Source organism: Pelecanus crispus, chromosome 10 (genome assembly GCF_030463565.1).
Source record: "Pelecanus crispus isolate bPelCri1 chromosome 10, bPelCri1.pri, whole genome shotgun sequence".
NCBI lineage: Eukaryota > Metazoa > Chordata > Aves > Pelecaniformes > Pelecanidae > Pelecanus > Pelecanus crispus.
Genome location: NC_134652.1, coordinates 21,373,021 through 21,398,934, shown reverse-complemented (window position 1 = coordinate 21,398,934; position 25,914 = coordinate 21,373,021). Strand labels below are relative to the sequence as shown.

General features: G+C 40.3%; 1 protein-coding gene across 1 annotated transcript in view; it reads left to right on the top strand.

Annotated features, from left to right (window-relative positions):
- WDFY4 (WDFY family member 4) overlaps positions 1-25,914 on the top strand; it is a 143,520-nt gene that overhangs the window by 2,315 nt on the left and 115,291 nt on the right. The window contains exons 2-12 of the mRNA XM_075717401.1: positions 4,239-4,353; positions 4,931-5,034; positions 6,468-6,614; positions 7,005-7,194; positions 8,334-8,523; positions 11,143-11,300; positions 11,633-12,085; positions 13,721-13,825; positions 14,702-14,892; positions 17,444-18,054; positions 22,398-22,491. Coding sequence (XP_075573516.1) covers positions 4,239-4,353; positions 4,931-5,034; positions 6,468-6,614; positions 7,005-7,194; positions 8,334-8,523; positions 11,143-11,300; positions 11,633-12,085; positions 13,721-13,825; positions 14,702-14,892; positions 17,444-18,054; positions 22,398-22,491 — 2,358 coding nt within the window. The remainder of the gene's footprint in view (positions 1-4,238; positions 4,354-4,930; positions 5,035-6,467; positions 6,615-7,004; positions 7,195-8,333; positions 8,524-11,142; positions 11,301-11,632; positions 12,086-13,720; positions 13,826-14,701; positions 14,893-17,443; positions 18,055-22,397; positions 22,492-25,914) is intronic.

Genomic DNA, 25,914 nt, shown 5'->3' with positions numbered 1-25,914 from the left:
CTAGAGCTGTTTTCAGACCTCCTGCCTTCGTTCCTCCTGAAGCTTCATGGAAAACATACATGCTTAATGCTTTGAGGGTATAAATTCATCCCAACAAAGGTAAGCTTTGTTGTGGAAGATAGTCTCTCCAAACTGCTCCCTCCCCCTCTTGTAAGCAATGTGTTGCAGGCTTTTTGTGAAATTCTTCTGCTGTGGTTTTCCTGCCTCAAATTTCCAATGAAATTGGAATTACCAGATCTTAAGGTTTCTGAGTGGCTTTAGTTTTTGAATACTATATAGTGAACATGAAATAAGCAAATCTTGGTGAGATGAGATTATACAGAACAACTTCGGATTTGCTGATCATTAACTAAGTATGAACAGCAAGAATGCCTTCAATGCGAAGGTCATTTTTTGGTGTGAGACTTTCAAAGGACTGGGGAAATTGTTGTTACTGAATAAATGTGATGAAAGATATAAACTCTACAAGTCTTAGGAATTAAAAATTGGACAGCAAAGCAGGAAATTGCTTATTTATCATGAGACAGGAGAAATAAACTTCAGTACCAGTGGGTCAAAAGACAGCTGTTGCCCAGGAGGCAAGCTGAGTATTGCTAAGGGGCTGGCAATGTTGTGCATATGCATATCTATCATGTGTTCCCTTCTATAGGGCTGAACTTCACATGCCTTAAGGTTATAGAAGGTGATTTCCTGAATTGCAGTAATGCTTGCAAAGAGGGGATTTTAAATTCCTAAAGGATATTTTGGCTATGGAATATATTCAGAATGGAGATGTGAGTTTCTCATTAGCTTAACACTTGATTTTGTGCCCTGAGAGATTCTTCACTTTTCTTAGATGTAGCAGTGGAGCTTTGCAGTGCTTTGTATGTATTTAGGTTCAGATGTGTGGCTAGAGCATTTTGGCCTTGCATCATTGATTTAAGAGTACATTGTGGAGGATCTGGCCCTTTTACTTTGAGTCATCATGTCCTTCCCCATATGACTTTTACTCCCTTCATGTACCAGCCTTCTGCTTTGTGCTAAGCTCCTGGGCTGGCTTGGGGAAATGCATCTCAGTTTGAGTTATACGTGTTATGAAGTTGTTACAGAAACTACCTCACTTCCTCCTGTTTGGCAGGGGACTCTGCATAAGTCCTCTTCCTCCTTGGAAGGTTTTCATCTCTTGCTTTCCCTTTCCTTGCTTGATCTTGCAGATGCCAGTGCATCTCTGTCTTTTTGTCTTAGAGTGCTTTAGCTCGTACTCAGTTGGCGGGAGAGAGAGGGTACTAACCAGGACCCACCTGGGATGTGGGGGCTCATTACTCACTGATACTCCTTGATGTAGAAGGAAAAGGTATAGGAGGAAAATGTTAGCCATCTGCGTGTGATTCAGACCTAGGCTGGGAGTCATTTCAATGTGCCCTCTGTATTTTCCCTCCTGGTGCCTCAGAGAGTATCAGAATGTACTATTATGTGGCTGGCTTTTGAGCTAGCATCTGTCCATGACGCATGGAATAGGAAGGACAGATGGCAATAGCAGACACAGGGAACTTGTGGCAGAATCTTAAACATGTAGAAACAGCCTTAAGAGGAAGAAAGAAAAACAGGTTACATTGATACCGTATTGAGTTTCCCCTGAAGGCAGACATCCTGGAATGGGGTCAGGTTGATATTCTCCCAGATACAGATCTTCTATAGTCTCAAAGATGAATATGGAACTGACTAGGTCCATTCTTGAAGGAGAGCGTATTCTAGAGGTCGGTGTCTGACCCACAGGAAGATCACCTACAAAATCAAATCAGAACATTAGTGGTCTGGTCTGTAGTGAGATGGACTAACTAAACTTTTGCATAATAGTAGCATTGCTGTGAATCTTTGATTACTGCTCTCTGCTCCGTATGGTCTGAACTTCTAAAACTTATCCTGTTCTTTCTGTTAGAAAAAAGAGTGAGTATAACAAGTCCTTTCTGAAGTGTTCAGAGGGTGTTCATCTTTGAGGCAGTGACAGGAATCTATTGCTGCTTTCTTCTGAAAAAGGGTATAGCTTAATAATGAACATTGTGTATTCTTAAGTGGCTGTAGGTTTCTTGTCATTGTGTTTGCCCAGCTTGCTTCTGTTCTTTATAGATCTTTGCTCACTTCTGCATTGGAAGGGGAGGAATCTGTGGACCTTGCTCCTGCAGCTGAAGGTCTCTGAAAATCATTTCTGGTCAAAATCTGAAAAAAAAAAAAGCTTGTTTTTTTAATATTGCTGATTGATTGAAAAATAATTAATAGGCACACTGCAATTTTATTTGACTCTTTTGTAGCCCAGAAAAAAAGAGTTGGATGCAGTTCCAGAGAGGTCAATGCAGTAAAATGAAGCAAAAAGTAGGTGCTTGCTGGATTGCTGACAGATGACAGACACTTTGTGGGGAAAGAAATAGCTTATCCACAAGTTGCCATCAGCAAAGAAAGAACAACTAATTGAAAGCAATGGTAGGGAAGGAAATAATGTTTGTAGAAGATCTTCTTTCACAAAAAGTTACACTGATTTCTTGGCAGACAGTATTATGGGTTGTCTGTTCCAAATTATTTTAGGAGAACAGGTGTCTTATTTTTGTTACCTTCCTTTCATCATCTGGCCTTACAGCTTGATTTTTCTGAGCTTTTAGAAAGGGGAGACTTTTGTAAAGAAAACTTTCAAGGTTGCTGGAGACGGGTGTCTCTGCCTGGTATTTAGAGGTGAATGCTGCACTATTGCTAATATGTATGTGTGTAGCATTGGATGTTCTATATAAAAGTAATGGTACCTGATTCTCAGAGGCCAGTTGAGTGCGATAGTGTTAGTCTACTGGCATATTTTTTATTGCTTTTGAATTTTTCTTTTCCCCAAAGTCAAGGCTAAGAAACATTTGACAGAGGATCTGTTTGTCAGACTCAGCAGAGAACCATCAAGTCTTACTGTTGTTCCTCTTGTCAGTTTTGCATTGAATTGCTTGTCCATTCTTGAACAAGTAACTTACAAACTTATTTATAAATTGTTTATAAACTTGTCTAGAAACTTGTTTTCCTTCTTATTTAGGGAGGCTTATTATAGCATAGGAAATGTTTAGAAATCCTGATCTGTAAGCATTTACTGTCACCATCTCAGCATTTTAGAAGTGCATGTTTTCCTACATTAGCACCAATCTGTACTCATGATGTAAGGGGGCTTGTAATGTTGTAGATTCCTAGCCAGGCAGGGTTGTCACTCCAGGCCTGGCAGCCTACATCTTAACCTCATAGGCAGATGGGTTAGGCAACTCATATTGCTGCAAAATCACATCCCATGCCTTTTTGGCTAGAATATTGCTGGGTTTTCGGCTCCTTTCCCCATGTTTTCTTTTATTTCCCTAGTTTGCAACAAAGATTATTTCTGTCTGGCAAGAAATGCTGATTTTATGACCCTTACTTTCCTACCAAAATAGAATAGAACTGTAAGGCAGAAACTTTATGAATGTATTAAAAAGACAACCACCCCCAAAACCAACAACAAAAAAACCAACCCCAAAGGATTTTGCTTGTTTGTTCATTATGTGATTTTTATAAACTTATTGACTTGAAAGAAATAGTTCAGTTTCAGGTGAATCTTGGCCAGTATTCTGCTACCTGGGAGCAGTAGTCCTGTATTACCACGGTTTCTTTTTGACAGATCTGTTGCAAACACTCCATGAAAACAGCAGTTTCAATCCCATTTCAGTCTCTAAGTAGCCGAGACTGTGCAATGACTTGCTGAACAGAGAAAATACAATTTTTATTTTTAATTTTTATTCAATTGAAAACTCAGGGTTTGTTTATTTATGACTATAGTTTTGGGGAGACCAGTTTTTGGAGAAGGATATACTTTTACTGAAAAATTCTTGGACAACTGTAGCTGTAACATCTTCAGGGTACAGGGTGTTCATGTTGTATTTCGAAAGGCACTAGCATGCTTTTTGATACAAATAATTAGTGACACAGGGGCTATGACAAACATTTACATTGTTTTGATTGTATTCAATGGAGAAGATAATGTAAACGCTCTCTGGCAGGTGTATTAAGTGATTCAAAAGGTAGTTCCATGTTGACTTCTGTACCTGTAAGTGTCAGGCTCTTGCAAGCTGGCAAATACTGCTTAATGGACTACACTGTCTGGGGAGGGAATTTTGCAGGGGAATATTAGCTTTATGTTTGTTTATATTTTTTTAGTACTTGACATGCTGTATCAGAAAGGCTTAACAGTTACATTTGGATTTCAGGCCTGGGAACAGTCTGCTGGAGTAGTCGTATTCCCCAACATTCAGCTGTTAGCCAGCGAAGTTTCCAAGCTTCTGACAAAAGAAATTAAGAGGAACCTCAATGGCAAACCTGCAGGTAATGATCCCATACCATATCCCTTGGATCCACATATTCTGGGAATGTGCTGTCATTTAGCCATCCTATGTGCTTGCCATGAGGGAAGTAAAGGGAGAACAGGAAAATGCTAAGTGTATCAAACCAGATCTTTTAGTAGGTGTGAGCTGGCACTGGTTTTGGATGATTGCACTGAAGATCTGGCCTTGTATGCCATGCTGACCTTGGGTTTGGAACTTTTGTAGCTGGAAAAGTATAATACTGCGGCTATGCAGTAAAAGAGTAGGCTACACACTATTCCGAGGAGCTTTCTTTAATGAGAAAAATACTGCTAGCCACCCATGGCTTTCCTGGTGGTTGTTGTACATTTTTTGCACTGGCTGGCAGACTTCATGAACTGAGCTGGTATTCCCAGTGAAGCTTGTCAGTTTGAAACTTGTAGTTTACATGAACTGACCCGAGCCTGATGTCCTTCTATTCACTTCAGTGGACTCCTGCTATTGTAATTTTGTTAAATGTCAGGTCCGTTAATAAAGGATCAGGACAGCATTTTCATCTTCCATTAAGGAATTAAAGTTTAACGTTTTTGTGGTAACAGAGGAAGCTCGTCTGGCTTTGGAGCAATTGCTACAACAGAAAGGGGAAGCAGAAGATGGCCGTTTGCTCCTGAAATCGGTGTATCTGCTCTCACAGACTGACTTGGTAAGAGAAATTACTACAGAGGGTTTCTTTCTGTTTTGTCTTGTTTTGGTTTTTTCCTTTTTATTTCAGAGAAACTGGGTAGCCACCCCAATAGCGGAACACCTAAGTCTCATAATGTTTGCATTATTCCCCAATGCTTTGTTCTTTAGCATGCCCAGGATATACAGTCAGAGAGAGGACACACCACCAGGTTTATAGTCCAGGCTTTTCTAAGAGACGGAAGTAAGCGCTCTGTGTTTTCAGATACCCTTTCTGTTTTGATCATCAGGCAGCTGTTTTTTTTCACTGTTCCTCTAATTTATCTTTTTTTCCCCATTGTTCATCACTGCTCTTCAACCTTTCTTTGTCACTCCAGCTTAGATATCAAAAAGATGACTATTAAAGATCTGTCTGTCTGGTAATGCAGGTTCCATCCTGATAGCCTCTGACTTCGAAGCATTTCAAAGCATTTCACAAACTCTATTTGTACAGCCATCCTGAATGCAGACTGGCATCAGCAGTACAGCCTGCTCATGGGCATCAGGGGTGCGTTTATCCGTGACATTGAGCTGAGCAGTTTGTCTCATCCTTATTCAGATACATGAAAATAAAGTCTTACTGTCAGCTTCTAGTGGACATGTTCTGTGTCATAAGGAGCTCTAGAAAATTATGTATAGTTAGTCACAGCATGAAGTTCCTGATGAGCGTTGTGTTTTTCACAGATTTAAGACATTGCTTTCTTGTAGCACACACACTCACAAAACTTCCTATCAGAAACCTCACTCTTCTGTTTAATTTGCTGTGGATTTTTGTTTCAATTATTGCGTGTCAAGCAAGCACACTGGGACTTCTCTGTAAGTTGTACACAGCTGTAGTGAAGATGGGAAGAAACTTAAGTGTGGAGAAACAGTGTCTTTTGTATTTATAAAAGTTATAATTAGAAGTGTGCGTGCAGTTATTCAATATGTAACAAAAGCAAAGGTGTTATAGCTAAGCTGCTACTATGCTGGGTCAAGGAGGGAATGGGGAATTCATGCTTTTAACATACCAGGACTCTATAGCTGCAGGGTGTCCTGTGAACTAATGATAAAGGGGGCACTGTCTGTCCCTGGACTTACTGCTATTTTAGCTGCTAGCTAGTTTGCAGGTTGTGTGCTTTATTGACTGTAGGTCTCCTTATGCAGGACATAGTATCTCTGTCAAAGCTGTGGTTCAGCTGGAGTGAGAAGTCCTGGGAACAGCTATGGCAACACATGGTCAGTGTGTTTACTTCTGCCAAGTGGATTTATACAGCCATGTTATACGATTGCCACGCTTGTGTGCCTTAGAGCACATGTAAGGATAAAATGGTCAAGTAGCTCTTTAATCTGCCATCTGACTATACCCAGTGTGTAGAAACAGAAGGAAACTGTGGTCAGCTTCTGGAGGGGCTGATTTTTATTTTCCTTTCTTAGAGAACTATGTGGAACATCATTGGATCTGGCCTTCCAGCTGCTCTGATGCAGTGCCTGTACCTTTTCTTTACTTTTCCTCTGAAGAAAACCAGTGATGATGGAGAGACAAGTGAGAATGACACTCAAACTCAGGAAATGCTTGTTAAGGTGAGATGTGCCTCTGGGAGTTCATTTCCCTGTGTACTCAGATGTTCCCTTAGTCTTTTAGCTGGTGATTGATTCAAACTGCCAAAAAGAGGAGTAAATTTGGCCTGAAAACCATTGAACAAACATCAGGAGCTGTATAAAACAATCTGAGTTGATGTCACTGTATCTCTTATTTTTTGTTTTGTTAAACGAAACAACATGACTTTGTAAGTGGGGAAAAAATCCATTGAGAATATCCTAGTGGTAGTTTCACTTGTCTGTTTCACTACATCCTTTCTCCTGGCATTAGTATGAAATTATAATCACCCTGCCCCCAAAGGGGTTTTTTTTTTCTATCTCCCAGATATCTGTAGAGGTGTTTATTGTAGCTGATGTTTGTTTGCCTTTCAGATAATGCTTAACATGTACAGAGAGGAACAAGGTGTAGAGGAACTTCTGGCAGCTGATAAGCTTCAGTCATTAATTATAGCAACTGCTTCCCTCTGGGACCAGTGTAGCCACTCGTGGAAAGTACCTACAGGCCGTGTGCTGAGAACAATTTCCAAGGCTCAGACCAAAAACAGCATTGTGTACCTACAAGGTTTGGTTTAGTAATTTGGCTTCTCCTTTCCTTATAGCTCCACTGAGAATGAATTCTCAAGAAGAGTGTCCCTAGGATAGATTTTTATCTCTACGTCATCTGGTAGTCAGTCAACTGCAAAGCATGGGCTTTTGGCTTTCTAGACAGAAGCTTTATTTAGTACTGATAGCCATCTGGAAACTAAAGGTTTTTCTACACAAAAAATAAAATTACAGGCAAGAATCAATCCTACCTGATCACACTAATGTAGGCAAGGACAAGATGTATTATATTTTTAAGTTGCGTGACTCGATGTGTGAGCCTAAGGCTCGTGCACACTCTAAATACAAGGTTGAGGGCACTGCCAGATGAACAGTATGTTTTGGGACATCATGGTTGGTTGAGTTACATCCTCATTTCTTCCTAGGCTTTATTAGAGTAAGCAATTTTTTGTTATTAAGAAGTGCAAAGGCCATGAGTGTCAATTCTTAGAAGGAAAAAAAAAAGTTTTATAATCCACACTTTACTGTCAGTACTCCTTTTCATGGACTAACTACATATAGGTATTTTTATTTTTTAAAATAAAAACTTAGCTTCCTGGGTGGGATTGAAAGACTGAGGAATAATAGTTCTGAGAGTACTGAGCTGTTTAGATGTTTTGAAGCTGTCCTAGAAGGACTTGCCATCAGATTAGACAAGAAAACTAGGCTTCATTGCTCAGAGCAAGGTGTGTCTACTCCATTATCTGTGCCTCATTGAGCAAAGAATTAATCTGTGAACTCTGCACAGGGTATGTGATTAACTTAGTACAAGTCAATTAAATGTCAGCCTCTGCTTACCTTGTACTCAGACAGCTGGATTTACTGTATATGAATTTTGGTGAGCGGGTTGGTTAGAAGTTTATATTTGTGAGACTGAATCAGCTTCTGGGGGTTAAGCAAAGAAACACATGCATACTTTAAAACCAGAAATGTTCTTCACGTAGCCTATGAGATGAGTGTGATGTTCATATATCCTCTTGTCTTTTCTTTCTAGAAAAAGAGTTAACTGACTCCTATTTTACTGGGAAATGACTTTTCAAACTTGTTGTTCCATTTTTATTAGTAACTTTAAACTTGACTGTCAGTTCTTAAATACCTGCTATATCTTTTTTCCCACAGCTGTGGACTGCATTAAAATAGCTGTTCAGAATCTCTTTAAACTGGCCGATACCCTACCTGCTTGTGATGTGTGTGAAGCTGCTAGTATTGTCTTGTGCTTTGTGAAAGACTCCTATCCCATATCATCAGCTTTATTAACAGAGTTTGAAAATAATGATGGCTACCAACTCCTGCTAAAAATTTTACTCAGGTAAGTAGGGAGGCTTTTAATAGGCTTCTAGACAATGGCAAAACCTCATTTGCAGAATGCATGGTGGTCTGTTTTAAAATAAGAATCATGTAGGTAATCCTCTGTGGATGCAAAGCCAGTAATAAAGACCCCGATATTGCGTCTTCCATTGCTGTTTTAGGAAGGGAAGCAGTATGCAACTCCTTCTGAAACTGTAACGGAAATTAATGGTAGGAGAAGTTAGTCTACAGGTGGGATGGTGTCGTGGTTTAGCCCCAGCCAGCAACTAAGCACCACGCAGCTGCTTGCTTACTCCCTCTGCCCTGATGGGACAGGGGAGAGAATTGGAAGAGTAAGAGTGAGAAACACTCCTGTGTTGAGATAAGAACAGTTGAATAATTGAAATAAAGTAAGATAGTAATGATAATAATAACAATATAATAATGATGATGATGATGCACAATGCAATTGCTCACCACCTGTTGACCGATACCCAGACAGTTCCCAAGCAGAGATCGCTGTTCCCTGGCCAACCCCCCCCAGTTTATATACTGAGCATGATGTCACATGGTATGGAATAGCCCTTTGGGCAGTTTGGATCAACTATTCTGGCTGTGCCCCCTCCCAGCTTCTTGTGCACCTGGCAGAGCATGGGAAGCTGAAAAGTCCTTGACTAGAGTAAGCAGTACTTGGCAACAACTGAAAACATCAGTGTGTTATCAACATTCTTCTCCTACTAAATCCAAAACACAGCACTATGCCTGCTACTAGGAAGAGAATTAACTCTATCCCAGCCAAAACCAGGACAGATAGGGACTTACCAAACACAAGACAAAGGTTCTTCATCAATTAGTATTAGAAGGGATGTGGGTCAGAGACATTTATTTGTCGCAGTTAAGGTGAACTCTTGATCCAGGAATGCAGTCAGTTAGGGAGGGAAAGCTGATCTCCTTGCTGTGCAGAAAACAAACAAAAAAACCCACCCAAACTTATATCTGAGATGGTTATGTTCTTCAGAACAGAGATGGATATTAACATATCAGGACAAATCCCCACTAGTTATCCTAACCAAAACTACAAAGTAGAATCTTTTACTCTCCTTGTCTCCTTGTGTTGTCTAACCAGGCTCTGAGTTTGCTATGACAAAACAGTACATTATATCACTTCCCCAGAAGCACTTAGGAGCTTTGTTCTGATTTTCTTTAATATCCTATGAAGAGAGCATTTCCAGATCTTCTCAATCTATTGTTGTTTCAATTCTGGCTTTGCCTTTTACTTGTACTTCTCCAATACTTGCAAGAACTTTGGTCCCTGACCAGTACCTTAGACTGAGGGGGGGTATTTTTGTAATTTGGATCTAGAGGATTGTAATCTGAATCATAAATCCAATGATATCCATAGGTGGGTATGATTTCTGATGATTTTTGGGTGGCACGAAATTATCAACCTACAATTGGAAAAAGCTTTGTCTTTTTCTGGCAATGTTTTATTTAGTTACCATAGATTGTCTAGCTTTCCTTTATAAATAAACTGTGTTGAGATGTGTACTTCTGATGAAATTCTATCCATATAAGGGCAGAAACACCCAATCTTTTATCAGTAAGGGCTATGACTGCCCCTGTCCTTTTAACTGATGTAACTAGGCTGGAGAGACAGAAATAGCATACAGGTGCTCAGGGCTTCAGGTTAGTCTCCCCTCCCAGCATATACTGACAGAAAGGGATAGACAGAGAGCTTCCTTCCTGAAGGTTTTTGTGTGACCAGGTTTCCTCTTCTCTGATGTTTGGGATTTCTTTTTCAGGTAAAAAGAATCTTGCTGATCGCATTCTGTCTCACCAAAACGGATACTAGCATTTGCCCTAGCCTTTTTTTTTTCTTGTTTAGATTAAAACGGAACATATTTGTTTCGTTTTCTTCTGAGATTTTCCTAACTTCTGATATCAGTCTATTGCTCTGCCGCCACCCCATGCCCAGATGCTGCAGTTTTCCTTAAGAATTGACCCCTCTGAGCAGTACATATTAGGACAATATGATAAGCAGCTCTCTGCCCTTTGACTGAATCTCACTTCAGTCTAAACTATGGCAAATCTGGGGTTACAATTCAAACCAGGAGAGACATGCCATCTTTGTGTCTGATGCGGAAAGCTCAGGCAATACAATATTTTTCTCTTCCTAAGGGCTGAGATTTTTCTGTTACCTCAGTTAGCAAGTCTCTTACCTTGCCAAGCATATGCCTACCTTTGAATATGAAGCATCCATTTTAATTTTTTGATCTCTCACAAAATCTAAATTTTTACTCCCCAAACAGGCATTTTTCTGGAGAGAATTACTTTTTTTTAAAAAAGTACACATAACTAGGCTACATTCCAACATTTATCTTCCTTTTCTTCAGAAGACTCTTACAGTGTTACTTTGGTTTGTAAGTTTTGTTCTGATTCAGAATGTGCCACCATGATGTGGAGTCACTGTTTGTAAAGTGGTTAAACAGGTCACAGAAATAAGGCAAAAAGACAGTAAAATAGACTGAGGTGAGTAGGGAGAAAAATGGATAGCTCCTCTGTGCTCAGTACCTGGTGATATATCCAAAATGTTTGTATTCCTAAGGCATGAACATATGACTATCCCAAGTTTTGTTCCTAGATGTGAGGGGTTGCAGCAAGATGGACACCACTATCTGGATGAGATCCTGGACATGCTGACTTGCCTTACAACCTGTGGAAAAACTGAACTGAAAGTTTCTGGCAATATTGTACACCCGCAATTACCACACTTTGATTTTGAACGGACACGGACTTCTGGTACAGTATATATATGTGTGTGGCTATATAGGTGGGTCACAGAAAAATGAAGCTCTATTCATTACATGTCTTAAGATGGAGGAAGGGTATGAGATGGCATCTTCTGATCTATGTGCTTAACGCTGCAGGAGCCTGAATGCTACCTACATCAAACTGAACTGACCGTGTCAGCTGTAGGGTCTGATCCAAGGTTGAAAACATGCCTCCCAGTCACATCCCATGTGTCTGTGACTCCTATTTCCACTCTCAGACATGATTGAACATTGTAGTTATGGTGCTTGCAGTCTTAAATAGCATTGGTGTAAAAATTCTCACCTGGTTTTATCCCACAGGAATGACAGTGAAAAACCTCCAGGCTTTTCAGGTGTTGCAGTCCATTTTCCAGAAAAGTAATGATCAGCACCTGTGTGGAAGAATCTTGGCAGCAATTGGTACCATATGGGCCTGGGACACAGTGAACTTCTTTCTTCTGGAATGGACACTACAACCTATCAACCAGTTTACTGACATAATCCATTTCAAACCACACCCAGTCCAAGTCCAGTTCTTCAGACTGGTGGAGTCCATAGTGCTAGACCTGTCCTATGTCCCCCATGAAATTCTGAAGAAGGTTCAGTATTTGATAAAGGAAAACATAGTGCCATTCTGCACCTTAACAGCTCTCCGGTGCCTTCTCAGCATGACCAAGAAGGACCTGTTATTCAGCGACATATTCCGTGACTCTGGGCTCTTAGGCCTACTGCTGGCACTTTTGAGGAAGCACGCCAAGATCCTGAGGAAGTCAGGTACAACTTAATGTCATTCACAATGACTGTTGAAGTAGGTAGATCACTTGGAATGAATGATTCTGTTTCTACAGTCAATTTATAAATTTTATATACTGAGCAGCTAGATTTTTTTCTGCAAGCAAACTGTCCAAAGTTTATGACATACTATATGACATACTAAGCTGGGTCCTCTCTGACATCCTAGCTGTTTATTGTTCACTAGCCTAAACAGTTCTGGGCTATTCTTCACCAGTGTAGGATGAATTATTCTGGAAGGTACCATTCAGCCCACACTTTTAAACAGGTCTCAATTTGGGGTTTTCTAGAATGCCAGCTTGAGAGTAGAGGAAGAAAGAGTTTTCCACAGTGTTTACTTCCTCTGTAAAGAACACTTCATCCTGAGGACTGATGATGGAAAGCAGTTTCTTGAATTATGGCCATATATTACCCACAATTACTACCACCCATTGTCATCTGATATAGTTCTTTCCTATTATGAAAACAGGAAGGTAATAGTCCTGGTGTGGTAACTGTGGGGTACAGCTGACTTCGGGGACAGACTCACATATTTGAAAATTTATAACTGCTATTTTAAAGAAAGAAAAATGCTTTATAACATTTTCTGTGCTGCATGAATTGGGAAATGCCTTTAAATTTCGGTGCAGTAGTGGTTTAGTAAAGGAGGAGGGACCCAAAGTACTAGGTATAACTTTTGACGCAGTAAGCACAATTGAATTATTTAAACACATTTATTCTAAGCAGCAGAAGGAATATGAATTGTAACAGAAGTTCCAGAGTGCAGACATCCATTACCTGCAAGGACGCTTAGATTTGCATTCTTGATATCAAAGAACAAGTGTTTTGTACAAGAGTACTTAGATAGGGATTGTCAAGATAAATACCAAGGTTCTTGAAAACTTACCTTCTGGTTATGAGCTGGTCCATAGGGGCTTTCTTCTGTCCTTGCATTAATTTCACTGCTTTAGATCACTTGGTGATCTAAACTTTATAGAATGAGTGATTGAATGGCTTTGTAATTTGTAAATTTAGACACACAGATGAAGAGGGACAAGTGGGAAGACACTGTGTGAAGTGATCACTAATTCCCTCTTTTGGTTTCCAGAAATTAGCCTGCAAACTTCAAGACTTTTTAGATCTAAAAATAACACACCTTACACTGTCTGATTGTGGAAATGTTTGCCTTTGAACATGCAGGGGGTTTCTCTCTTCACTTTTAGTTTAGGTATTTAAGTACTCCCTGTTGCTATATTATTTTACCACTTCATAGCCCATAATCTGTAATGTTCTTTTATTTGTGTATGTTCCTATCAGGTATCACTAAACAGGTAACTCTACATCAGTTGGGAAGTGGAAACACCACTATTACCAGTATTGTCTATAGCTATGCAGGAGATCCAGGCTGCAGAGCATAGAATCAGACCTGTGTTTCCCAATCCCAGACTAGACTCTGATACAGACAATGCCCTGTTGGTATTTTGTTGCTAATTTTAGTGTTCAAGTAGCCTGTAAGTAATATTTCAGAGAAAACTAGAATTTCCTGGAGAACTGGTTTTCCTTTTTGGTTTAATATATTTTAGCTACAGTTAACCGTGTCTTGTATAAATTGTATTATGACTTTTAATATACTGACAGCTGGAACCCATCTGCCTGGTCTGGAAGGAGGCACTGAGAAGGAATTAAATGCCGTGATGCTGAAGATGGTGGCTGCCCTTACAGTGGGGTCTGTGAGGAACACTGGTAAGAAATGACATACGACTGCATTACCTTTGTGATATTTGGTGGTAAGTGGCCACAATGCCTCTTAAGGAGGGCCAACAAATTTTCTGACTTTTGTGCTTCAGTGAGCAGTGGAGGACAAAATCTAGAAGTGCTGGGATAACAGTATTACACCAGAAAGAAATGTGGCAGATATTCTCATCCTGCATAATGAGCCTTATCCCAGTAGTCACCCTGCTTTCCTCATCCATGTGGATACTCCTGAAGCGTTTACATAGAAAACACAAACTTACCTCCTGGAAAACAAAACTCTGTGTGTGAGTTTTGTGTATTGCTTGTTCATCCAGGTTTTCTTTCATGGTATCTGTTATTTGAAATCTTGATGGGATCAGAAGCATGCTGAGTAACACTTGCACATTTAGTATTGGCATACCTAAGAGGTGTATGTGTGGGAAATCTCATGGAATGTAGTAACACAGAAGTGAACTTTTCTGAATACTGGAATCCACTCACTTAATTCACTCTTGAATCCTAGAATCATCACGTTTGCAGCATCTTATACAGCGCAAATATGTTGTCACAAACTATCAAACAGTCCCCTTCATAAACTAAAGAGATGTTTAAGCTGAAAGCAAATAGGACATCTTTTCCTTTTCATTCATTGTTGTGTTGGGAAGCTGTCATCTGTGATGATCAGAAACCATGGTCATCCAATTATTTTATCCCTAGTTGTTCTTGTGCTATTCAGTTTATGTTGTCTCGCTTAACCAGCTCTTCTTGCTTCTCCTGCTGTATTTGTAGAAATGTGGCACTTCACACCAGCACTGAAAGTCTGCCTGTGAAAACTACAAGTAAAGGGTAGTTTAAGTAACAAATGATACTGTATTTGCCCCCCAGTTGTTCTGAAGGACTATGGAATGGTGCCGTATATAAAGATATTTTTGGATGATGAGTGCTACAGGAGTGCTACTCTCAGCATCTTGGAACAGCTATCAGTCATCAACTATGAAGAGTATATGAGCATTATTATTGGGGCCCTCTGTTCTTCTACTCAAGGGGAACTACATCTGAAACTAGATCTGCTGAAGGTAATTAATGTGGCTGCCCACTTGGTTGTTGTTTTCTTGGAAACTGCTTGGCTTGTGGCAAATTTGCTCTTAATCTCACTCCTAGCAGTGTGGTTTTTTCCAAGAATGTAAGTGCAGAAGAAAAAAGAGCCATGGGTCAGTGCTTTTTGATTCTGGTAAATTGGGTGCTTTGATTTTTAGTGATGTGTGTGTGGTCAACACCTTCACTTAGTATCAGATTGAGAAATGGAAATGACAAAGGGCACAGCTGTATGAGCAGTTTTGTGTAACATGACAGAAAGGAGAAAGAAATGTGAATGAAAGTGGAGGAGATGTGGAGAGAGGATGTCAGAAGAGGTAAAGGAAGGGTCGGGGTAGGCATGAGATGAACAGCTTGATTCTGATAAGTTTCCAAGGTTGAAACTTTGCTGTCCTTAATTTTGTCATCCCTCACATACACTGGTGTCATGGAAAAAGAGATGTGAGAGGATGGAAAGAAGGAGTCTTATGAATGTTTGGAGGAAGAAATTAGAACTATTCATAACCTCTATTGTGTTTATAAAGGGTCTGATCCATAAGCAATGAAGCAGGGGAAAGAATCAGTGTGTTTTATTTTGGTTTAGATTATAGGCATCAAACTGAAAAGCAGCAGTGTTGTAAGCACTGATTTAAAGTATCATTCTACCTTCTCTACCAAGTATGAACTGAATTCACCTTTCAGCACAATACAGCAGCTGCTTCTGTGATAAAAGAACCATGTTACTTTAAAAAAAACCAAAAAATGTGAAAAAGTTTATTGCTTTGGTTTGAAAAAGTAAACTTTAACAGTATTTGTGGAAAAGTTGAGTATGGTGCCCAAACTAATATGAAAATAAATGCAGCTTCAGTGTCTAATTTTGACAAATGATAACTGTATTAAAGCATAATGTAAGCAAATGAATTTATTATCTACATCCATTGGGACTGTGATTGTGTTACACACAAATTCAGATTGATTTGCTAATATATATTTAGCTGTTAAAGCCTGAGCCCAAATGCAATTAGCACTGCCGTATTTCAGCGTGGCACGTGGGCAATTATGAGGAATAACAAATAATGGAATGTGAAATAAATTCTGTTAACGTTAACTGAGTTGGGAGTTTCCAGCAGACATCAGTTTTATAGATTCAAGACAGAGGAATACTAACTCATACGCGATTAAATTCTAACTGAGTTAGAGCTGGAGGAAATGTGGTTACTGTTGACCTTCTCTGAAATGTGTTAAAGCCATCCTGATAACTTCAACTCTGAGTTATTAAATTTACTCCCTGTTCAGAAGTCTCTGCCTGGTTTGATACATTATCATACAAAATTGAATGACAGTAATAGAGTTCCCCCTCCCCCTCCAGTTCTGGCGACCCTTTCTCACAGTCCTAGATCCTGTTACAGGGAGATACACTTATGTATACTGTTCCTTTTCAGCAGGTTGTGCAGTGAACCTCTTTCATTGGATATCTGTTGGGGAAAATTGATATGTAAAAATAGCCCTTTCCAATGTGAAAAGGTACAGCCCCAAGTTTGGAAGTTCCCTGGTGCCTGAAAGAGCATCACATTTACAAAATGAATTGTGCAACATCCCAAAATCCTGGGATGGATTACATTCAAATACAGTAGACTGTTCCCTTGCAAGCTCTTTTTTCTCAGCAATTTTACTTCTACCACTGCAGCTCTTAAAAACTTTTCTAGATTTGTTTTAAAATGGCAAGCCCACAGCATTCAAAATTTACAAGTGGTATAGGTTGGTTTTCATGCATGTGTAATACTGTCAAGTGGCATTTGCTTATAACCTCCTTTAAGCCCATTGAAGTTAGAAAAAATCTAACGACATCATTATCTTGGGATCTGACTCTTTGTTTTTTTGCTCCAAAGTGTTGTGCAAACTTTAAAAATAACTTTGCTGAGAAAGGGAACTATTATTGCGTTTTTTAATGAGGAGAGCCTGCTACTTGCAGTATGCTTTGGGCCATCCTGTGTTGCTGCTTTTTTGGATAGGGTCTGCTCAGTCCTATGAGCAAAAGTCTAGTGTGGCTCCTTGTGTGTTCAGGGCTGTAGGAAGAGTTGCTTACAGAGAGCTGTGCTGCTCAGTTTCTATATGAGGTTATCTACAATTGGATCTCTGCTTTCATTTATTTAAGGCAAAGGCAGATTTCTTGAGAGAATCTGAGAAGACTGATGAAAGAATAGCCAAAAGTCTGAAACTACCTCTGACTAAACCGACTAGGATATGTAATGCAGGAAATTTGATTTCTTTGCTTATTCCTGTGAGCGCTATTCCTTACCTGTCAGGCTGACTCCATGGGTTGCTCCTGAGGGTGCATTCAAATCTTGGTTGTTTGACTCATTGGCTATATGAGGAAGGGAGGATGAGAAAAGTTGTGCAGTGGTGACCTTTTCTTTGACCACCTTTTTCTTCAAGGAGTGAAATATCAGTGAAAGATTTTTGATAGAAACTTGGAATTTTAAAATATTCTAAAGCTTCTTTGTCCCTTGGTTTAAGTGCTTCTTCTATCTCCTTTCTTCCCAATGTTTGTAGTCACTCCTGAGGATACTAGAGAGTCCCAAGAGCCATTCAGCTTTCAGAACCTGCAGTGGATTCAATGGACTCCTGTCCCTTCTCTCAGACATGGAAGGTGCGTTGCAGGACCCTCCATCTGGGCTGTGGACAGGAGTTGGACAGAATTGCATATTGGAGCTTGTTTTCTACACGCTTCAGGGGATAACAGCAGCCCTGCACCTGGACCCTGTCAACAGCAACTTCTTCCAGAGGAATGGTCTCTTTGAAAAGATGGCAGAGGATCTCGGGTCACTTGGATGCTTCGGGACACAAGGGGAATGGCAAATCCCTCTGAACCTTGAGAAGACAAGGACATTTGCAGAGTTCTTGGATGCAGCTTTCTGCTCTTCAGAACCTTTCCCAACGTGGCTAAAGAACTGCATATGGATTCTGAATTTTCTTGATCACATGATCAAAGGAACTCTCCATCTAGAGAGCTACTTCAAGGAGAGAAAGCCAGAGATGGGAGAGGCATCAAGAGATGATCAGGAGGGACCCCAAGCTCAAGAAGAACATCCTGTTGCTTTCAAAAGACGAGGCAACAAATTACCTGCCTCTGCCTATAGGCTATGGGGAAACCCTGAGGAGAAGTAAGTCTTTATTTATTACAGGAAATATAACAGTAAGACTGGCACCTGCATTTTATATAGTAGTAAACTGAGGTAAAGTGTGACATAACCTGCCTAGAACAAACAAACCAGTGCCACAGTCCCAACTCCCAGGCCTCCAGACAGCAGAAATCACCTCTTTTTGAAAGGTAAATGATGGTAAACATTGAGGCATAAGTGTTCAGTGGAGCAGTGGGACACACAACCCCGAGAGTTGCAGAGTTTGTGCTGAAGGTTCTGACATGTGCCAGGACTGGAGCTCTTAAGGACTGGGCTCTAAGGAAAGGGTTGCTGGGACTTGAAGCTTGCATTTAGTATCTGCTTGGATCTGCCCCGATCAAGTTTGACTTTTTCAATTATGTGGAAAGCTGTTTCCAGTCACCTGATACATTAAAAATAAAAACTATTTTAAGTTATTTTAAATGCTCCCCCATGCACATGTGTCCAGGCACGTGTACAGACACACACATACTCTCTCGCTCATTTACTCATACAACTGAAATAGAGAAAATTGGAAAAGGAATAGTAACGCTGCCTGCCTCATATAATGAAGGATTATATCAAAATATATATCCTTTGCAAGGAGGAAAGACTACACCAGAAATCAAGGTAGCTGTCAGCTGTGAATCAATTCTGAATAACTTGCAGTTCATAACTTGAGATCTTCTGCCCCTTCATGTGTCTGTAGTTTTATCTTGGATCTCTCAGTCCTTTTCTCACAAAAGTTTCTGGTTGGAGTTATGCTTAAGAAGGCTGAGTTTGTAACTGAGATTCCTTCAGCCCTTATTGTAGGTTATTCCACAGTCATCTTCCAGGTTTAAAGACCAAGTCATTAGGTCTGTCACTTGCAGCTAGCAATCACTGAAGTCAGCAGAACTTTTGTTCCTTGAGTACTGAGGCAGGCTCAGCAAGTATTTCTGGTCATATTTGTACTTGTTTGAGGCAACTAGAAAAACCTGTGGTAGATTTCTCTGCTCCTTGTGCAACTGATTTTAAAATAGTCATGGATATGTTTGCTGCCTATCACCCCTCTTTGAATTACACTGGAAGCTTCTGGTTAGATGCTCGGTGCTGGTGAGAGGACTTGGTGGCTCAGGAGGAATGAATACTCTTTTCAAAGTAGATCTTCCTAGCCCCATTTGGGAGAACGTGGGTCAATGTGTGGAGAGTATATGGATGGTGGTGGTTGTGAGAAGTCCATAGTCTGTAGCTTAAGTGTGTGTATAAGGGAGGCTCAGGGAAGGCAACAGAGAAAGAATAGATCAGTGGCAATTCTGGGAAGGGTATGGCTCTGTCTTCTGCTTGTCTTTCTCAAGTTAATAGATGTGAAACATAAAACAAGGCTTCCTAAGTCCCTGTGTTGTTTTGCCTCCTGAGCTGTGAGGCTGTGCAGTAGCTGAATAAATACCACTTGCGAATAAATTAATCATGTAAATTGGGATCCATTCAGTTCACAGTGTCTGGTTTGGGACAGTTTGGCTTTGGTTCTGGGATGTGAAGGCACAAAAGGAAGCCAGATTAGCTAGAGGTGGCTGGACAGTGTCCAGGACAAGTGTATGCAAACACAGTAGAGGAACACATACTGGCAAGCTGTCAATCCTCAGGCCACACAGTCTGTATCCTTTTCTAGCAGTAAATTTTCTGAAAATAAAAATAAGAAATCAAGTTCCCAGACTTCCTGCAAGCCTGTGGTTCCCCTGATGCAGCTTCCTCTTAGCTGTAGTCCACACTCACACTTCCTCCTGAAGAAGGCTTCAGCCTGAGGCTATGCAGCTTGAAAGGAGGAAATTGAGTGCAGTCAGTGTAGGTGGCCTGCGATGCCCCATCCTGCAACATGTATTTAACATCCCCGAAGAGGGGGAAAGGAGGTGATCCTACAGGAGCCTGTGACGGAGACACAGGAAAATCTGCATTTTAACTGGATAATATTCTAGCCCCTTGCACTGTCCTGTGGTCAATGATGCTGCAAGCTGCTGGGCCACAGGGGAATCGACACTTTCATTCGCATCTGAAAAACAGCCCTCTGTGTTTCTGCTCCTGCATTAATGTTTGAAACACCTTCTGTGACAGATGGGGTCTCTGGTTTTCCTTTTGCTCCTGGTAATTAGAGATAGGTTGCTGCAAGCTGTGTTAACTGAGGCTGATCTGGCTTTGGGAGGGCAGCCCCTCTTCGTGCCCACCCTAGCAGAATGGCTGCTGCAGCTGCTGTTACCACAGACTCACTGCGCTAATGGCTCTTCAGGTTCTTTGCGGCACCTCATTTTGTCCCCAAACCCTCTTATTTGTCTTATTTTTAAGTAGCAGCCAGTGCAGAGCAGATTCGGGATTCACGCCATGATACTGGTGGGGTAGATGGAGTGGCATCTTGGTGCTGACTGGATAGCCCTGAGGCAGGAGTGCGAGAGATGGGATATTTGCAGGAGTGAGGAGTTGGTACATGGAGACAGCTTTTGTACTAAGACAAGCCAGAAGATGAGGGCCTCTTGGAAAACCACAGAGAAGGCTGGAGATAAGGCTTATATGATATTCTTAGAGGGGAGCAAGTGTGTAGTGCTGGCAGGGAAGTTGAAGTGTAGTTTGATGTTGGTCAGGGGCTCTGGGTTTTCCTTTTTTGTTCTTCCTTCCTAACAGCCCTGGAGAGTGCTAAACGTGCCAGGCAGTGCTCAAAAATAAGAAAACATCTCTTATAGTTATGGCAATGTCTCAACCATTTCATGATTTTATTTTTTAAAGGATCACTTTCTGTTATTGTTTTCTGATATTCACATTTTGTTAGCTCACACTTTACTACACATCATATGGGTTAAAAATATTCTCTATATGAAAGAAAAATGTTAAGGTTTGGAGGTAACCATATTTCTTCAGTGCCTAAGTCTTTAGGAAGACTGCTGTGTGTTAGGAGAACTGGAAACACGGCCTGGTGATGTATTTTTACAGTACTAGAGGTGGGATTTTGAATTGAATTGAAAGTTTGGGAAGTCAGTCCTTGAATACAGTGGCTTAGGCTAAAAATGAACTTGCTTTGGGGAGCACAGCCACAGCAGGAGAACAGACTGAAATTTTGATCCTACTGATTCTAGTGGGCCTGGATTTTTCTCTTTAAAGGTGGTAAGGTGTTTTGGGGGGAGATGGCGAGAGAGTGTATTTCCAGTGTGTACTTTTTTCTTATTTGACATTTAAAAACTCACCCACATTGATGTCAAGTACAGGTGTATGTGTCCACACCACTGCTGCAGTAAGTGTTTAAACCAGATCTGATTTTGATTCATTACACACAAAAAAAAAATGCAATGGGCAATTTCTTTGAAAGTATCTTTCTTGAGGGTGCAGTAAGAATTATTTGTCACTGTGTGGCAGTGTGCTACACATTACTCCTTGCTCCGATGTATCAGATGAGCCGTTTTGGAAGTGGCTAACATGTTAATTATGGCCTTTTTACCCCCTTTAGGTCTCTTGTAAAAACTTTTATGCTCACCCTTTTACTTGTACTCTTTGTTTTATACAGTCCATAAAGCATATTGTGCTTTATTTTTTCAGTCTAATTACAGCTGTTAGATGTTGCCTTTGTTTTTCTCACGAGATCTATTTGGGACAGATATTTCTGACAGTGCACATCACAACTCTTGGTTCAGAGGTGCACCCAGAAATGCTGATGATACTCTGAACCTGACAAGCCTGCAGTGCTTAAGCTAGAGTTACTGCTATGCCTGATCTGCAGCCTGCATCATGGCATAAGCAGATCTTCTCTGTGGTAACTCTGATGCCTCAGTTCCTTCCTGTGCCTGAATGTACAAAGGTGATACGTGGCAAGAATGAAAACTGGTGGGGAAGCACATATATTTAACTTTCTTTTGGTGTTGGAAGGGAAGGGTGGCATACTGATTTCAAGGCTGTCTCATCTTTGTTTATTGCTATTATGGTTTGAAAGTACTGAAGTTATTGTCTGATAAAAGTTACAGACTGCTTGAAAATAGACAATATAACACTAGTTCTGGGCTGATGCGTCAGAGAGACCCCTCTGGTTGTATGTTCTCTATACTGCAAGTACTTTCAAAGGCAGAATTTTTTTAAAGAGGCTGCTGCACATCTTTGAATGTACAGGTCCTTGAGATGTGAGCTCATTAGCAGGTTATGTCCTGTCTTTGTTACTCTATGTAGGCTTCCAGCTGTTCCAGGTCATCTGTATTGTTTGCTTAGTTTCAAATACTGAGCCTGATTACTGCTAGAAGGATTTAATGCTGTACTCTCCTGGAACATTGTTGGACCCTCTTTGCTGTTGTTAATGATAAGTATGATGATAAGTCGTATGCATCTTTTTCCTGCAGGTGGGAAATGGGAGACTGCATCATTGTACATCCAGGTGCTGTCTGTGTTATGGTGAGGTTGCTGCCAAAGCTGTACAAAGAGGGACACTCTCAGGTGAGTCTGAACATATGAAAGTGCCATCTAAACAGTGTCTGCTACTTTTCTGTAGCTTCAATTCCAAGAATTGCTTACTCTTTGCAGATGCGGAAGTACTAAAATTTACCTAGAACACTGGCAGGAGGAACAGCGCAAATTTCACTGAGTCAACAGATATAAGAACAGCAAAGGCTCTTGGCTATCATTTTGACTATGCGTTTCTATACCTGTCTGATGCAGTGCATGGGTCTTGGTCCCAGAGTACTTACTACAAAGGCACAAGTGTAGAAGTCCCTTGAAAATTGTTTAAAATATTGCTAATGACCTAGCAACCAGAACAGTCTGGCTCTCTAGGCCTAATGGTTCATAAGCTTTCAGTGCAGCTTAAAATTTGCTTTCCTTTGTCAAAACTTCCATACACACATCCACTCTGAACAAGCGTATTGCCTATATTGTATCTGCTATCTGGTCTAAAATACTTGAATACAATTAAAGTACACACAGAGGGATTGAAATAAAACCAGATTATTCTTCCAGAACTATGGAAGGTGGAAGTGCAACTAACTGCTAGCTCATCCCAACTCTGTGTAGCAGAACCAAGCCATCAGCTAGTGAGATTTTGTTAATTACAGTAATTAATTTCTGAAAAACAAGTAGAATAGTTAATTGGATGAGAGAGAGTGTCATCAAGAAATTATTGGAGTTGGCTCTAGGGCTTAGCTCTATGAGCGAGAAAGCCTCTCAGACCCTCAGTAGATGGCAGTGTTCTTAAAAATATGAAGGGCTAGAGCACAAATTCCAGCAATTTTGGTTATGTATTTAAGTGTGTTCATCTTTTCATCCTTTCTCACTCCTTTTTTCTTAGTCAACAAGAAATTATTACTGATAGTGTTTGTTTAGTATTGCTGTTGTGAATAGGATTGCCTCAGGTAAAATGAGACCACTGTTATGTGGGGTCCTGAGTCAGACTCCAGCTAGGAGTTAATACATGTCCTGAAGAGTTTCTCATCAAATGACCCACAAAAAGGGTAGAGGAAAAATATAATTTTTCTGGCTAATTCTATTTAAAAGTGGGTGAGAGAATGAGTGGAACCTCATGTCCTGTAACTTGGGCAGCTCACTGATGCTACCAGGTAGTGACACAAAAGGCTGCATTTCAGTACCTTTAATCATAACGTATACTACTGCATGAACCTTTATGAAATGAGATGCTACTTGGAACATGGGAGTCAGGCAAGATCTGATGCAAAGAGTGGACCTCACTGGCTAGTGAAGGGGAGGTACTGGGTAGAAGGTAGTAACTGAAGGAATTTCCCTTTGAATAGATATATTCTGCCACAAACAGGGTACTATTCTTTCTTTAGTGCAACAGTGTTTGACAGATAGCTATATGAGAAATGAAATAATTTCTTTTGCGGATGGAGCTTTTTTACTGCAGATTTTCATTCAAAAATCTGAAGGAGCTTCTTGCGCTGAGTTTAATACCATGTCAAATAGTATATTTTTTAGGAGCAATGGTGAAGAACAGATAGGAACTCAAATCTTTCTGCTTGTTTTAGTGCTATGATAGATCTTTCAGGCCCTGGTGTTCAGGAGTAATCTGTAAAAATCTCTGGAATCAGTTCAGGTCATGTGCAAATCCTTACTTTCACAGAAATGGCAGTGAGAAAGCACTGCTTTTACAGAAACATTAATGGAACTCAATAAAATTAATGTACTTTGATTCTGACCCTCAGAGATAATATCTATTTCCTGCCAAATTTGCTGCTTCTCAGTGACCTTTGTCAGACCCAAGCAGTGATGGGCTGAAGCAATGATGAGCCTGTCAGCATAGAAAAAACAGTAAAACAGGTGGTCTTGCACTTCAGCCATTTCTTCTGACTGTCTAGAATGACAATTAAAAGCTGAGGAGAATAGATTTGTGATTGTATATTATTTGAATGTCATATGGGTATGAAAACTTGTTTAAAAGCCTTAAAACCCCCCAAGAGACAGTCTTTGAGTCAGTAAACTGTATTGGAAGATATTGCTCATGTTCATGCCTAGGACTGGTACTAAGCTAGTTCCCATCAAACTGCATACAGTTTGACCAAATACAAGGTGGATTGTCCTTTTATTAATATGCTGCCTGTTCAGTGATGAAAGATTAGCATCGTCACGTTTCAAAAACTAAGTACAAGTGAGACAGGTTAACATCTGCTTTAGATAAGTGGCTCAGGATATTCACAGTTACCCCTCAGACCTATCTCATCCTTGTCTGTGATTTTGGAACTATGGCTTTTAAGACTCTGGAGTGTCATGCCAGATCTTTTCTGTTTATGATGTCAAATATGGAGATCTCCAGGATCTGACAAGGCTGGGTAAGGGAAAGAAAAGAATTTTTGAGAAGGGAATCAAAGCATGACTCAGTTCTGTGTCATCATCCTGGCAGGTTTCTTGTCAGTACAGACAAAAAAATCCTCACATGATTCATTATCTATAGTTTTGTTAAATAATATTATTGCTTTCACAGCTGGATTTGTCCTCTCTATTTTTATCCGTGTCTATCCTATGATGAACTGCTGTCATATTCACTGTTGTAAAACTAAAATGTTCATTAATAAGGACTTTGTGCCTTTTTAAAAGACCTTTATCCCTGTTTTAAATTTAGCCTAAACTAGTTATTCTCACTGCAGATGTTAACAGCGTAACACTTTCCAAGTATTTGTACTTCTTAAAAACGTAAATTCTTTCTAAACTGAAAAGGTCTCTGACATAGTTAGATATGGCCCACAGAAGACGGTGTGACATTTGAGATTTGTCTGCCTTCAGACATATATTACTAATATCACTGCTAGTGTAACTGTATGACTGTTAATATCAGAGTGAATTCCTAAAGTACTGCACTGCATTATCTGCACAAGGAAATTCTTTGGTTATTTGGCCAGATCTTCATTCCCCTTTGGGTTGTGCAGCCAAGGCTTTTGGAGAAAGGAAAGGAGAATGGACCAGAATGCTGGTAGGAAGAAGGAGACTAGAAACACCCTGGCAGTGGGTTCTCCAGCCTGGGCTGGTAGCTGAAGGTCAGCTCTTTCCCCTGAGCACTTTCCTGCAGGCTTTGCTCCAGCCTTGTCTCCTGGGGGATTTTTCTTTGCTGAGCCTGTTCTGATTACAGCACAACTGTTTTTTTACAGAAAATGCACAGCCTGTCTGCATGTTCTTTTCCAAGGTTATTTTTGGGCTTTTAGCAAGAAGTTTACTTGTTCATTGATCAACCAGCTTCTGAAGCTTTCGCTGTTTATACAGACCAAGCAATTTTCCTCCTGTGCTTCCAACCCCACAGGCTGCCGTTTTATTTGTCCTGTTTCTCTTGCTATTCACTTTCTCCTTAAAAAGCAGCTAGTGTCTCTGAAGTTGCACTAAAATCTTCGTAATGTATTGGATTGAAGAGATAGGAACTCT